Below are 14853 nucleotides of genomic sequence, written 5' to 3'. Positions count from 1 at the left end.
CAAAGTAGTTTTGCAGCCAGGAGGAAGTACTTAGTAAGGTATAGATATGTGGTATATAAGCATATAACATGTATAATAAGCTAAGATGGGAGGCACACACAAGTATCTGAGGCCAACTCCTGGCCCTGCACGGGTCACCCCAAGAGGGTACTGTGTACCTGAGGGCATTGTCCTACTGTGTACTGTCACTACTTGAACTCTTTCAGACTTGGTGCTGTGACCACTTCCTTGGGGAGCCTGTTCCAGTGCCCAGCCACCCTCTGAGTGAAGAAACTCATCCAGCCTAAACCTCCCCTGACACAACTTCAGGCCGTTCCTCAGATCCTGTTACTGGGCACTCAGAGAAGAAATCAGGGCCTGCCCCTCCTCTTCCCCTCTCAAGGAGGTTGTAACTGCTGTGAGGTCTCCCCTCAGTCTCCCCCAGGCTGAACAGACCAGGTGACCTCAGCTGCTCCTCCTATGGTTTCCCCTCAAGGCCCTTCACCATCTCTGTTGCCCTCCTTTGAATGCTCTCTAATAGTTTAGTGACTTGATTATACTGTGGCACCCAGGAGTGCCCCCAGCACTGGAGGTGAGGCTGCCCCAGGGCAGAGCAGAGCAGGACAATCCCCTCCCTTGCCTGGCTGCTGATGCTGTCCCTGATGCCCCCAGGACACGCTTGGCCCTCCTGGCTGCCAGGGCACTGCTGGCTCATGTTCAGCTTGCCATGGACCAGAGCCCCAGGGCCCTTTCCATGGCACTGCTGTCCAGCCTCTCGTTCCCCAGCCTGTCTGTACATCCAGGGCTGCCCCATGCCAGGTGCAGAATCTGGCACCAGCCCTTGTTGAACTTCAGATGGTTGGTGATTGCCTGGCCCTCTGATTTGTCAGGGTCTCTCTGCAGGGCCCCCTGCCTTTGAGGGAGTCAGCTGTCCCTCCCAGATTTGTATCATCTGGGAACTTGCTTAGTGACCCTTGCAGTCCTGAGTCAATATCAGACCACAGAGCTGATGATGGAGCCCTGGGACCACCCCAGTGAAGTCCCTGGAACAGGTCCCAGGTCCCCAGTCTGATGTCGCTGCCTTCCCTGTAACCCTTTGTGCCTGACCCATGAGCCAGTTGCTGCCCCATCACAGGATGTGTTTATCCGGCTCTAGGCTGGAGATTATATGTACTATTTACTTCTGTATATGCACACTCTACTTAAAGTATAAGTACTTAAAAAGGTATTAAGTGTAACTGTTTGATACACTTGTAAATTCCCATTCTAAGTCTGATTTCTCTCTTGAAATAAAGCATTTTTTCAGAAGAAAGAAACACAGTGTCTGTAGGAATAGAGAAGTTGAGTCTAACTTCCAGTTTTTAAATAGCCTGATACTGCTTTTGGATCTCTCATACAAAGATCCATGTGTAAATCTCCAAATTTCAGAAAATGGCATCTACGTTTACTTTAGTTCTGTCAAATTGCTACCATTACCCAAAAGTATCAACCAGAACAACTCCTATCATGAAAGAACTGTCAATATTGATCGCTTTTTTCTTTCATTGCAGCTCCTGTGAAGAATCTTAGAACATTACCTAAACATGACAAGTTGTGGGTAGGGTGGACTGCTCCTAACAATTATGTTCTTAAATATGTGATCGAATGGTGTCTGATGTCCAGCAGCTCAGACTGCATCATAGAATGGCAGATTGTACTAGGAGATGTTCAAGGAATTGACTTAAAAGGTATTTAGCTCATAAATCTGTATATAGTTTGTAGAACACTCTAAAAACTGTTTAGTGGTCGGAAGATGAGAAACATTCTCAATAATTAGAATTTTATGGTAGAACGGGGTTAGTGCTGAGGGTTTCAGTTAGTTTATTGGGAGTGGAGGGAAGTATTTATATGTTTTTGTCAAATACACAAATCTATCTGATATTGAATTTTGAAATTTATATAATGTAAGAAGGGATTTATCTCAATTTTGGTTATAGTATTGTCATTCTTGGAAACCATTAAAATAGTGAAAAGGCCGAGTTCTTTCAAAATCAGTCAAATTCTTTGGTTATTCAATTCAAACAGTGAAACTTGATCAGCTCTATTCTTTTGAGATTATGGTCAGTATCTAAAATCAGTTTTCTAGGGACTTTATGCTACACATAACTACAGGCTTTCTATTTAAAATAATGTTTAAAAAAACCTGACTCGTCTAAATTCTACTTTTTATATTTTACATTTGAATGTGAACCATTATATTGTTAATTAATATTTTGAGGCAGTGTTTTTCCTTTAGTTAATATTTTGAAGAAGTGTATCAATGAGCGCTAGAAAATACTCAGCTGCACTAGGCACTAGTCCTAGTTAGACAGTGCTCCTTTGAGAGGCCTGTGTTTGAAGTAAATGGGAAGGATAGTGAGCAGTTTGACTGTCTGTGAAACACCAACTTTTAAATTCCTTTTATTAGGTATATATTTCTTCTTTATTCCTTTTATTAGGTATAAAGCCTTTCAAGTGTTACTTGATAACTGTGTACCCTCTGTATGCTGATGGTCAGGGAAGTGGACAGTCTGTGAAGGCTTATCTTAAGCAAGATCGTAAGTATAAAATTATCACCTTGAAGCACATACACTGACCCTTTTTGACAAAAAAACGAAGAAACCTTTGCTTTAATGTGGACTGTGTAATGAAAAATGGTTTAGTGCTTGAGGGTCAGATGACATCTCTGATCTTTTCCCATCTATTATCATCCATTCTGCTCCTTTGCAGTGTTTGGGAACTAGACCAATAGCTGACTATGACTGGCTCTGTGTTTTTCCAACCTTTATATAATAGATAATTAGACATGAATTTGTTCTTTTAGTGATATATTTATTTTATATAGATTATATTTTAAATTTATTACATATAATAGTGAATTTATATGCTGATTTATTTTAAATTTCAAGTGTAAAATCAAGACTTCATTTGAAGGTTTCTTGCAACGTGCTGATTTTTCTTCTCATATGTGTTTCTGAATTATTTTTTTAAGCGTCTTTGTAGTTTTTATGTTATTTGAAAACAGTGCTTTCCGGATGAATCAGTCAAACTATTCCATTGAAGTTTTTATCCTGTTACAGTTCAGTGCTTGTTAATATGTTGCTTCTGTGAATGCAAGATTGCCAAGCAGAAACTGATCTTCCTCTCCCATTACAGGTCCTTCAAAAGGACCTACCGTTCAGACAAAAAAAGTTGGAAAAGCTGAAGCTGTTTTGACATGGAACCATCTCACAGTTGAGGAACAAAATGGATTTATCCGAAATTATACCATACTTTACAAAACTATTGATGGAAATGAAACAGGTACTAGAAAACAGAAGTGTTTTGGGGCACTGAAGTTTTTCATGTTTCCTTCCTAATATTTGTTCCTGAAAAAATACACAGAATCAGTTATAGCTGACAATCTGTTCTGAGAATGTAAAGCCGGTGTCTGAGCCGTAATTCTCCTCCTTACAGAACAGAAAGTCCCTAGTAAAGAATTCAGAGCATTCAGTCTATATATAGCAGGGTACTGAGTTAGTTTCTCAGAGCTGATTTGTGAGTATTGTGCTCCCATATTGCATCTAAATACAGAATGAAATGGTGGTATACCAAGATGATGGCAGACTATCAAAAGGAGTTGACTGCATTTAACTATGGTAAAACCTTAAGAAAAGGAAGTGGGAAGGAGGTTTTTTAACCCTTCTGGAGCTGTAGACCAATATGAAATTATGTAAATGATCTTGTTTGAAGTGCATCTTAGTTTTCAGTAGTGTATATGACCTGCAGGCATACTACAGGCGTCTGGCACTGTCCAAACTTAAATTTTTAGATTTGCTTAAATTGGAAGGGCCAGGTACTTATGCCATACCTATGTCTTACTATTCCTTACCTTGGTTTTTTTCTAGTTAGTACTAGCAGTTCCTCATTAGCACTATCTATTTGGCTTACTAGGCAGACTTTAAGCCTCAATTATACTACTAGTTTAATTTGTAGATGCATTCTAGGGGAAGAAAGTTCAGAGGAAATGAAATATAGAAAGAGACTAAATTCAGACACCTAAACAGAAACAAATGAATCTCAGCATTTCTTGTGCAAGTTTGTAGTCTTTGATTGTTCCGTTTTCCATCTGCTACATGTTCTGTTAAAACTATCTTTCACGTCTGCAGTCTTGATGCCTTAATGTTGCTGTTTTTGTGGAGATGCAATTTGTTTGTAGTTTACAGAAAACTACAATTTCTTCTTCTCTTTAGTTGTGACAGTGGATCCTTCCAAGACAGAGTACACTCTCTCCTCTCTGACCAGTGACACGCTGTATACTGTGCGGATGATGGCATCCACAGATAATGGAAGTAGGACCGGTCCTGATTTCACATTTACTACACAAAAATTTGGTAAGGCAGAGTGGCACAATTGGTAGAAGTAGGAATTAATGTTGCAGCAGTACAGCAGGGCTCTGTGAAAGATGTGTTAGAAGGGGAAGGTGATTTTATTTTAGAGTTTCAGTTAGAGTCAACTTGCAATGTTCGTAATACCTGGGTGGTTTGTCTAGTGCTCTTTCACTAAGAGGTAGTTTAGTCAGGATTTTTCTGAATATATAGAGAACAAGATATGCTCTGCAAATCTCATGAATTGCACTTTTTATGTTATTAAGCATGCTGGTTTGGGTGTGTTTTATGTATAGTCAGGTTATAATGTATTGCCCTGACCTTTAAGGAGTTATTAGGATTTATCCAGTGCCCTTATCTCTTTTGGTGTCTAATGGCATCTACCCCTAGTAAGAGTCTTTGTTTTAATCCTGATAAGGTGTACTGAAGAAGCTGTAGAGATGTGTGCTCGTATCTTAATCTGCTGATGTAGGTACCAGTCAGCATTCTCAGAGCGCTTTCATGTTCTTTCATATCACTGTGAAAGTTTTCTGCAGGTCTTTACAGAGACTCATTTTGAATAGTTAAATTTATTGTATGTTCAGCTTTAGAGTGCTTCTTATATGTAAGGGTAACAGCAACATTACTAACTGAATTTAATTGTGGAAGACACTTAAATTTAGTGGAGGTTTTTTTTTCCTGTGTGTTGCTCTTCCCTAAGCATTCCCCAAGGTTTACTTAAGAATGCGTATTACATTAGAAGGAATACATAACAATAATGCAAACTTTGGTGTTTGCAGGCAGAGGAGAGCTTCGTGTACAGAATAAACTGATGGATGAGTAGTGATGTTGTTTACTTATTTCACCATTACTGTGTTATGAGAGCCATGGGGCACTGAAATACCTTGGCAGCAGATGAATTGGCAATGTTACTGTCATACCTGCCCAGCTACTAAATTATTTGTTCTGTCAGTGTTACAGCTTCTAGTTCAGCCCAGGTTTTTTGTTGATGCAAGGCACTAGATTGTCAGGGCAGATCTTTTCATGTTTCCACCAGAAGACACTTTCCATATGGTGAAAAATTCTTCTGAATGTGAAGCTTTAAGACTGAGCATTGACGTATTTCAGTTTCAGGTCCTCCTTAATCTTTTGGAAATATTTACTGCTATTGAGTTCTATAAATGCCAAAGTGGGCTGCAATTGCTTCTTTTTGCCTCCTTCAGGAAAAGGAGAAATTGAAGCCATAGTTGTACCTGTGTGTCTAGCGTTCCTGTTGATTGTGCTCCTGGGAGTTTTGTTTTGCTTCAACAAACGTGACCTGTAAGTGCAAATGAACTCTTCCTCTTATATTTCTGAACATAACAGAAATGGCAGTGATTTATACTAACTCAGTTAAGTACTCTTCAGGTAGATCAGAAAAAAAGTTAAAACATGCATATATTGATTGGTGTTAAAAAATTCTGTGTTTTCCATGGGAAATGAGGGCCTCTTCTGATACTAATTTTTTACTGTTAATTACACACATACTAAATGTTCTATGATTTAATAGTGCAAGAAATTAATGCTTTTCTTGCTGGATATAGCTAGGATTAGCTTTGTTAGATTTTGATCAGGATAAACTGTTCCTTAGTCATCCTGTGAATGGAGTTATAGTCCCTAGGTGTGAAGATTTGGAAAGATCTTCCTTGTATTTGAGCTATTTAATTACAGCATTAACGAACGTGAAGCTTTATGACAAAAAAAAAATTAGGCAGACATCATGATCTGCAGTAACTGTGCCTGTTTACAGACTTCTGGGAAGCAACCTGCCTCCTCCTGCTCCCCCACCCCAGAGCTCTTGTCTGTGGCTTTAACCAAGATGTCATTGCTGCAGTGTTTCCCCTGCAAGGTGTAGCACCTCTCCTATGTCCCCTGCCAAGTTTCCTTTCTTTCTAATTAAAGACAGCATTTTATGCCCTTTTCCTTTTGGCCTCTGTGCAGCTCCTAAAATTAGTTCTTAATGGGTGTCAGCTGGAAAGCCCATCTTGAATTGTTCTTCAGAGTTCTCCTCCTCAACAGAGGATCTGTTGTTGGATCTGTTTATAAAGAGCAGGATAGGTGGGTCAATTTCAAAGCTGATTTGCTTGGGGGGTGATGTATCAACAGAAGCTTCTGGTTCTAAGTAACAGTACATTCTTAAGAGTTCCAAAGTAAGTTTTTCTTCCTTTTTTTTTTTATTTGTGAAGTTAGCTTAGTTTTTGACCTTTGGTATTCGTCGTTATAGTACAAGAAGTAGGATTGAATTTTCGTAATGGCATGCATCATAAACTACCTAAGTAATAGCTCTGTACATTCTAGAGTGCTATAAATTTTAAAATCTCTCACTGTACCATTAGTTGTTTTGTGTTACATTGATAGCCACATCTAATGTGTGGAGGAGTTAAGTGCAGTGCTGCGTTTTGCTAAGTAGTACAGCCTCATACAAAGATGAAAAGTAACCCAGACAGCATTCTTTTTTCGAATACAACATTTCTATGTAAGGGAGTGGTGTTCTGGATTCTGCTGTGGTTGCTATGAACAGGAAATTTGGGGAGTGCATCTTATGACTTTATTCCATTTTTAATCCTTTACAGAATTAAAAAACATATCTGGCCTATCGTACCTGATCCATCCAAGAGTAACATTGCTCAGTGGTCTCCTCAAGTTCCAGCCAAGGTAATACTCACTTTTCTGCATCCTGTATCTTCCTAGTCTGCAAGGTTTCAGATAAAATAACTGGTGGGAATCTTCTGTCTTTTAGCAGACATGGATTTCAAGGAAAAACTTGAATATGAAGTTTTATTGACATTGTGATACAATATGGTTAGAAGACATCTTTGCATCTGTAGATTCTGCATTAGATTTACATGGCTTTTAGCACAAATTCATAGTCCAGCATGGGCTTTAAAGTTGTGAGTTAGTTTCAACTTACTAGTTGGAATGATCAAGTACTCATTTCTTTGCTCATTCATGGGAAATCAGCATTAAGTAAACAATTAATGATTCCCATTCTTAAAACCCTGAAGTGGCTTGTTCACACAGTTCAGTCACAAATGAGAGAGAAGACTATAAACAGTTCCTCCTGAATGAGAAGATGGCAGCAGAATTTATGCCACATGTGGGATGAATGACCAGGCAAACTCTTTTCAACAAACTGTTGAAATTTCTTTAAAGAAATATTCTGATGTTGAGGACATTATTTGAAGTAATGTATGGTATGTTCCTGTATGGAATGTTCCTGTGCTGCACAGCAAGTGCTTCCATCTTTACAGCTCTTAAGAATAATTAAAATGAGAGCAAAGTCTTGCTCACATATCCACTATCAGTTTAGAATAGCTGCATAATTAAGACTCTGTATTGGAAACAAAGCTGTATCCTTCATTTTTTAACACATGCTTTGGAGATATTGACAGACTTAGTAAAGAGAAAACTTAGATGAAGAAAATCAAAGACATTATGAATAAAAATTCATATTTATTGGGGCTTTTGATTTGTAACATAACCTTCCTCTTAGGCAACATCCATCTCTTTCTTTCAGCATAACATCAGTTCCAAAGATCAGATGTACCCAGAAGGCAGCTTTACAGATGTAAGCGTTGTAGAAATAGAAGCTGACGACAAGAAGTCTTTTTCAGAACAAGATCTAAAACCTTTTGACTTGCTTAAAAAAGAAAAAAGTACTTCAGAAGGACACAGCAGTGGTATTGGAGGATCCTCGTGCATGTCTTCTCCTAGGCAAAGTGTCTCTGACAGCGATGAAGGTGAAACGACACAGAACACTTCGAGCACTGTGCAGTACTCGACTGTGGTGCTTAATGGCTACAGAGACCAGACACCTGTACAAGTCTTCTCAAGGTCTGAGTCAACTCAGCCCCTGCTAGATTCAGAAGAGAGATCAGAGGATCATGCTGGAGGAGCTGACAGTACACCACAGAGGCAGCAGTATTTCAGACAAAATGGTGGTCAGGATGAAACCAACACAGACAGGCCATGCTTTGAAAGAACAAAGCAGATTACTCATGCTAATGAGGGAGATCTTGTTGGATTTGTTCAACTGCAGATCTCAGGTCAGAGTTCACAGCCATTGGGACTTGGGATGGAAAAAAATACCCAGGAAGCTGCTGTATCAGATGTTTTACAGGCATGTACTGAAGGACAAACTGTGAGACCTGAAACAGTGGAAGAAAATCCACTTTCAGTTGATGAAATGCCAAAAAGTTACCTCCCGCAGACTGTGAGACAAGGGGGCTATATGCCTCAGTGAGAGAAAAGACTGGCTCTGTTTAGGCCTTCCTTAGTGCCTGTTCACATCTTCCCTTGTGTTTCTGATAAAGTAAGCTAGGTATTTTTATCTTACTGCAGATAGAAAAACTGAAATTAAGCAAAGAGTAATTTGACAAAATACAGTAAGGACTGTTTTTGTGGAAAATTTCCAGTCCAGACCTACTGGAGATTTACTTTAATGCACTACATAAAACCTTACATCTGGATAGCTGAACAAGCCTTTGTGCTACATTGGGCGTTTTGTATCTCTTCATAACAGAATTTCACATGATTGAAAAGGTCAAGTTTTAAATATCCACATCAGCCAATAGACCTCCCAGAAGAAACACTCTGATGCGTGGCAGTACGAGCCTAAAAAGCCAGCTCTAGTTGCACAGTGCAGCTTTGTGCAAAAGTAAGACTGAAGCTCAGTATTCTGACATGGAAGAATACTTGTGTGAAACACTTCTCAGTAACTTAATTGACTTACTGAATTTTGACTTGGCCCAGTGTCTCAATTTTCAGCTTACCAGACCTGCAAATCATGTTTAAAACCCATAAAAATTAAATAGAACTTGCTATGTTCTATTTAATAGGAATAGGAAAACACCAAGATCACTTGAATCTGAATTCTACTATAGTAACTGATACTTTACCTACATTTAGGTATGTGTACACATGAACTATAGAGTAATTTGGCCTGAAAAATGTGCCTTGCAACTTGACGCACAGCAATTCAGTCTTATAGTCAAAAGTTTGGAAATCAGATGACAACACAGATCAGCTGTTATTTAAGGCTTTGTACCCCAGCCACTGTTTGATTATATAAGACTTCTGTGATCATACATGCCTCTGTTTAGTAAGTGCACCTTTGTTGTGTACAGCTCAAGTGACAAGCTGTAAGCTTTTACCATTTTATTCAGTGCTCAGGAGAAAGGAAATTTGACCTTCTTCCTGACAGACTGCAGCTATTAGTGTGCTGTAACCTTGCTGCTAATACTGCAGGACATCCTTGAAACTAAAAGCAACCAAAGCATTGAAGCCATTGGTGCTCTTGGAACTAACACCAAAACCTATATTCTGAATTTGAACTTTGCTGGTAGTACATCTCTGTTAGCAATCATGAGCCACAAAACACACTTCAGTGGTTGTTAAAATTCCTGACTTTTTTCTTAATGTCTCACTTTTTCTCTGATCACATGGTTTATATTTTTTGAGGAAGCTACATTTCTTGGAAACTTCCTCTACCACTGTTTAAACAAAAATTAAATTACAGGACAACAAACCCCTTTTCCAGTGATAACCAGAAATTTTATGGCATTCTTTAAGATTTTTTTTAATTAATTCTAAATCTAATATAGGCTAGTCAGCTTTCTAATCTGACACTAACAAAAATGTATTTCAAAACACTAAATGCTGTTTTGTGAGACTAAAACAAGTGTTTTATTTCTCCTTCAGCAAAATAACTATGTATTTAAGACCACCTGAAACCTTTTGTGCTGTGACCTCTGGTACTGCTGTTCTGCAGAGCACTTGCTAAAAGCCCTTGAAAGGCCTGTGTCAGTATCATTTCATCTTCCCTTGTCTGCCAGCTTGTGTGGAAGGATTAGTGTACATGTAAATGTCCACATGTGAATTATGCTTTTGTTACAAAGAAATCAAGTGCAAGAGTAAATTTGTAAGATTACCTCTTGAAGTGTGGGATATTTAAAATGGATAAGAATGCAGAGTCTTTAATAGCATTTCAGTATTCCACAGTTCCTTTCTCCTGACAGTATTTTTCTGTATCTAGGCACTTTTTTTTTAATTAAAAAGCTATGTTTCAGCTTACTATAATTAGACCTTTCTTCAGACCAGTCCTCTTCCTTTTCACCACACTGCACCTCAGAACCTTTAAACTCCCTCTCAGAGGGCAAAGGTGTAATGAAAACTGCTGCCATGAGACAGCAGAGAGACCATCTTTCATTTTTCAGATGTTGAAGAAGCATTCCTTTTTTGGAACACATTCCTCTTGGAAGAAATAGCAGTTACTTTACTGGGGGATGAGTTCTCTTCTCTATGCAAGCTTCACAGTGACTGTAGAAACTACAAGTAAAAGGGAAAGTCTCTGTTGGGCAGTGTGCATGCTTATTAGAACTGCCCAGCAGCCAACTGCATTCAGTCCATCTTCTCATCTCTGAATATTATGGGCCACTACCTGGCTTAGTAGTTGTCCTGGTTTAGGGCAAATTTGAGAAGAAACTTTCAAAGGGGTCCCTCTAAAAAGCAAATGCAAGCAGCCCCTCCCCCTACTGTTTTGGGCAAAGATCCACTTTCCTTGGAGAAAAGTGGGGAAAAAAGCTGTTTATTTAACAGGCAAAGTATTCACAAGCGTAAAAAATGAGTAATATTAAACACTAAAACCTCTCAGTGTTCTGAGGAGATGGCAAATTCAGAAAGTCCTTGTTGTGGGGTGTACCTTGGCTTGCTCAGTCTCTTATCATCCCTCCTATGCTGGACAATGCCACCTCCTGGCTCCCAGTAGCCACAGGTGTGAGCTCCCGGTGTTTTTCTGGGTTTTCAGTTCAGAGCAGGGCTGAACAGCTCCAAGAAAAAGAAAAGCCACAGTCTGGGGAACTTGTCTGCCTCAGCCAGCTAAAAACTAACTAAAAGCAAAGGAGAGCTTCCTCCACTGTGCGTGCTGCAGAGAGTGCAGTCTGTGAGGAGGATGCAGGGAGCAAGGGCAGTCCCTGAGAACAAACTCTGTGCTGCTTCTCCCCCCTCAGCTCTCAGAACCAGTCTTAAAGGTGCAGAACTTATACCCAGCATAAACAGAACAGACAACTGGGGATACAAGCATCATAAAGTCACCCTAGGACAGTAGTCTAAACAGTGCTGCAAAGGTCTGAATATTTTCAAAAACATGCTGATGAGTTTTTTTAATGTGTTTTTGTGATTCAGTAATACTAACTTTTGATAGCATATGTTATTTGAGGGAGAATGTCAGGTAGTCCTTAAGTTGCTACTTGCCTTTCTGTAAAGAGAAAGCATTTTCTTCTCAATTGCTGTTAAGTTTTGAGTGGTCTGTGATTAACTGCTGCTTAACAGCAGCAAGAGATTCTGATTTTTAAAATCTGTGCTAACAAGAGTTCTGGCTGTCATTTCTGGTATCTTTCATTTAGGGGCCAGTGGTAACAAACTCAAGGAATTGAGTGGGTCCTCGAGATAGTTCTGGCTGGCTGGCAGTGACGTGCTCTCCTTTGAGATAGAGTATTTATCTAGGGCTAAAATACTAAAGACTAAGCAGGAGCTCCTAGTGGGTGAACAGCTTGTAGAAGCCACAATACATATGAATAACAGGTATACAGCTAGTTCATAAACCTATGTGCCAAATACATTGTGCAGCGTTCAGGGTTTAACAAGATTTTGTACTTTGGACTGTAATAATCTAAGTGTATCAAACAGTTGCATACAGGTTTTTGAGAGTATCTGCATTGTAATTGTAGCAATCCACTGAAATTTTCTGAGCTTGGCCCTAACATAGGAGCTCAAGAAAAAGTTTTCTCCCTCCTCCACCTTCTCTACCCCCTTCACCAATGGCTATTGGCACACGTAACAAAAAGGCATTAATAAAGTCACATTTCAGTATAGTCATGTCCATCTTGATTTCCTGGACTGGCATTTTTCAGGTACAGGTGGAAGACTGGTTGTAAGGACTGTTAATTTGGTGGTGAGGAAGGGAGGCTGGTAGAAATACATTAGCATATTTGAAAAACCTCTTAAATGCAGGCTGGTTAATAATGCTCCTCTGTTTACAAGAGAAGTGAATATATTACCCTTGTAGTTCTATTGTGGTGGTTCTGTTAGACCAGGAGATGATTGGTATTGTTTTCTGGAGTGTGTTGGCTCACTTTTAGGGCAGATAGTCTAGGAATGTCCTTTCCTGCTGTAGTGAAAATCTTGGGATTGCTTCATATGTGCTATTATAGAAAATTAATCTTCCTGTTCCACCTTAATGTGGCAGTACAAGCACAGCAGAGTAGAATTTTTTTAACTCTTTGTTCTGGAGAGTTTATGACAAGTATGTTCTTGCCTGATACAGTAGCAAAAGCTGTGAGAAATCTTGGCCCTGGGAGGATGAGGGAGTTTGCATGCTAGGGCTGAGTCCCATTCTTGGGCTCTGGAGAAGTCCTGTAACCTGGGTGAGAGCTTCGGCTCTGTAAATCCTGAGCTTTGTCAGGTGGTTAAAGCATACATCAGTATGCCCGGTATGTGGGGTCACCCCCGCTGATTTAAATTAAGTAATAGTTTAATTAGAGGCAGGTCTCAGATACCCGAGATCCACGTTAGTGTATGCTGCAATGGAATTGACTTCTCAGTGGGATCTGAAACTCCAGAGACTGTCAGATTGTTAATAGTCTGCCCCACTCCAGGACGTACACATTTTGCATTGTAATTGATGTGCATTAAATGGGACTAAATACACTAGTTTATTTTCCCCATTAGACAGTGGTTGTAGCTGAGATTAACTGTTATTTGAGTGCATTCCTTTAACTGGGTTAAAAAGTTCTCTTGACTGAGACTGTAAGAGTTCCTTAATCCCCATAACCTCTCGTCTGTCTGCAAGGATGGATACATATAGCCATTTTAAATTCCAGGAGTTGCTTGTAGTGTTATACAGGAGAAGTTTATATAAAAATGTTGAGTCTTCTGTCATGAAACAGCTGTTAGGGAAGTGCAGCCAACCCGAGTCTTCAGCTTTGCTTTTGATCCAGAAAACTGCAGTAAAGTGGAGGTATAAGTGCAAAAATCTGGAGGAGATTGAAATTAAGTATCTTGTATTGGATTCATGAATTTCCATTTCTCTTCCTTTAAAGTGAAAGCATCAGTAAAACAAACAAACAAAAAACACCTAAAAATCATGTGAATTTGCTTTCACTGTTGTTTCCTTTGTAGGACTTGTGCAATCTGAGCCATTCTTGAAAATAAAAGCAGTGCTGACATAATGCACAAGGATGCATTTCTAAGGCCACAAGATTTGATAAAACAAACCTAAAAATGTAATGAAGGGCCAGATTTCAACAATTGTCTGCTTCCCTGCCTCTTAACTGTAGTGCAGAGAGAGGGTGGGCAGCGAGTGCCTCCCAGAATGCAGCCTTAGCCAGTACTTGTATTTATTTGCAAAGACAACCTGAAGGGGATATATGCAATAATGTCATTGCTACTCTGCAGAAGCACACTTCTGTAACAATAGATGAAAAACACTTATGGCACAACTGTTGACTGATGGCTGGAAAGCTCCACATCCACATCCTCCTGCTCAGACTGAAGTGTCAGCTGTTCTTCTCTGGGGATCACGGGCGTGGCAGATGGGCATTCTCTGCAGTGTGAAACTGTTAACACGTGTCACTTCTCATCATCTAAGCACATTTGTTAATGGATCCAGTCAACTTGCCGTGTTTTTTTTAATACACCAGTTTTGTTTACAGTGTCACATCTAGCCTGACACTTTGATACAGCCAGGGATTGTCTAGTAACCAATTGCTTTTATTTGGGGATAAGAAGTTACTGGTCACCCAGTTTGCTGTGCCAATATATGCATCTAGGTGAGTGGAGGTGTGGGACACAGGAACAGATGTACCAACAAGGAAAGTGCCTTGATGCTGGATTGGATGGCTAGTGAATGTAAACATTAAGTTAAATTTTGCTATGTACTTAAACTAAGTATGGCCGATTAAGCTAGTGGTAATTTGAATGCCAGCTTTAAAGGGCTTGCATACTCCGGCCAGAGGTTAAACTTGTAAATTGCTGCATAAGCTGTCTCTGTATGGAAATGTGTTTTAATACCTGTTCACTGTCTTTATTCTTTTGCAAGCTGCATGTGTATTGTCATATAAAATCTGCTTTCTACAATTTATTTTGATGGTCAGTTTTGAATGGTTTCCTCTTTGTTACCCGACTGAGCCTGAATGTTGCATTTCTGTAGTACATAATATGTAGAAAAAAACAAAACAAAATTCCACATTTACCTTTTGTGCTGGAGTCAGTGTTTTTGTAAGGCTGACCAAGTAGTAACCACAGAAGAAGGGTCTGGGCCACTGCTTCACACACAAGAAACAGAGAGACATGACCATGACACTCCTGGGTAAAAGGCTATCTCATTGCACCTGTGGCCACGTTCAGCAGCAGGTGAATGCTCTTTAGTCCTGCCTTAGTAATTGCTCCTGGAAACAGGAACAGTGCTCTCTAC

At 39.6% G+C, this 14853-nt stretch overlaps 1 protein-coding gene across 2 annotated transcripts in view; it reads left to right on the top strand.

Moving 5' to 3' along the window:
- Positions 1-14520, top strand: part of IL6ST (interleukin 6 cytokine family signal transducer) — a 32628-nt gene extending 18108 nt beyond the window's left edge. For both annotated transcript variants that reach the window (XM_063180570.1, XM_063180571.1), the window contains exons 10-16: positions 1530-1706; positions 2457-2555; positions 3154-3300; positions 4230-4370; positions 5567-5663; positions 6956-7037; positions 7900-14520. In XM_063180570.1, coding sequence (XP_063036640.1) covers positions 1530-1706; positions 2457-2555; positions 3154-3300; positions 4230-4370; positions 5567-5663; positions 6956-7037; positions 7900-8625 — 1469 coding nt within the window. In that variant the 3' untranslated portion in view covers positions 8626-14520. The remainder of the gene's footprint in view (positions 1-1529; positions 1707-2456; positions 2556-3153; positions 3301-4229; positions 4371-5566; positions 5664-6955; positions 7038-7899) is intronic.
- The last annotated feature ends 333 nt before the right edge of the window (positions 14521-14853 follow it).

The sequence above is a fragment of the Melospiza melodia genome, chromosome Z (assembly GCF_035770615.1).
Source record: "Melospiza melodia melodia isolate bMelMel2 chromosome Z, bMelMel2.pri, whole genome shotgun sequence".
Taxonomy (NCBI): domain Eukaryota; kingdom Metazoa; phylum Chordata; class Aves; order Passeriformes; family Passerellidae; genus Melospiza; species Melospiza melodia.
This window is presented reverse-complemented; position numbering and strand designations above follow the sequence as displayed.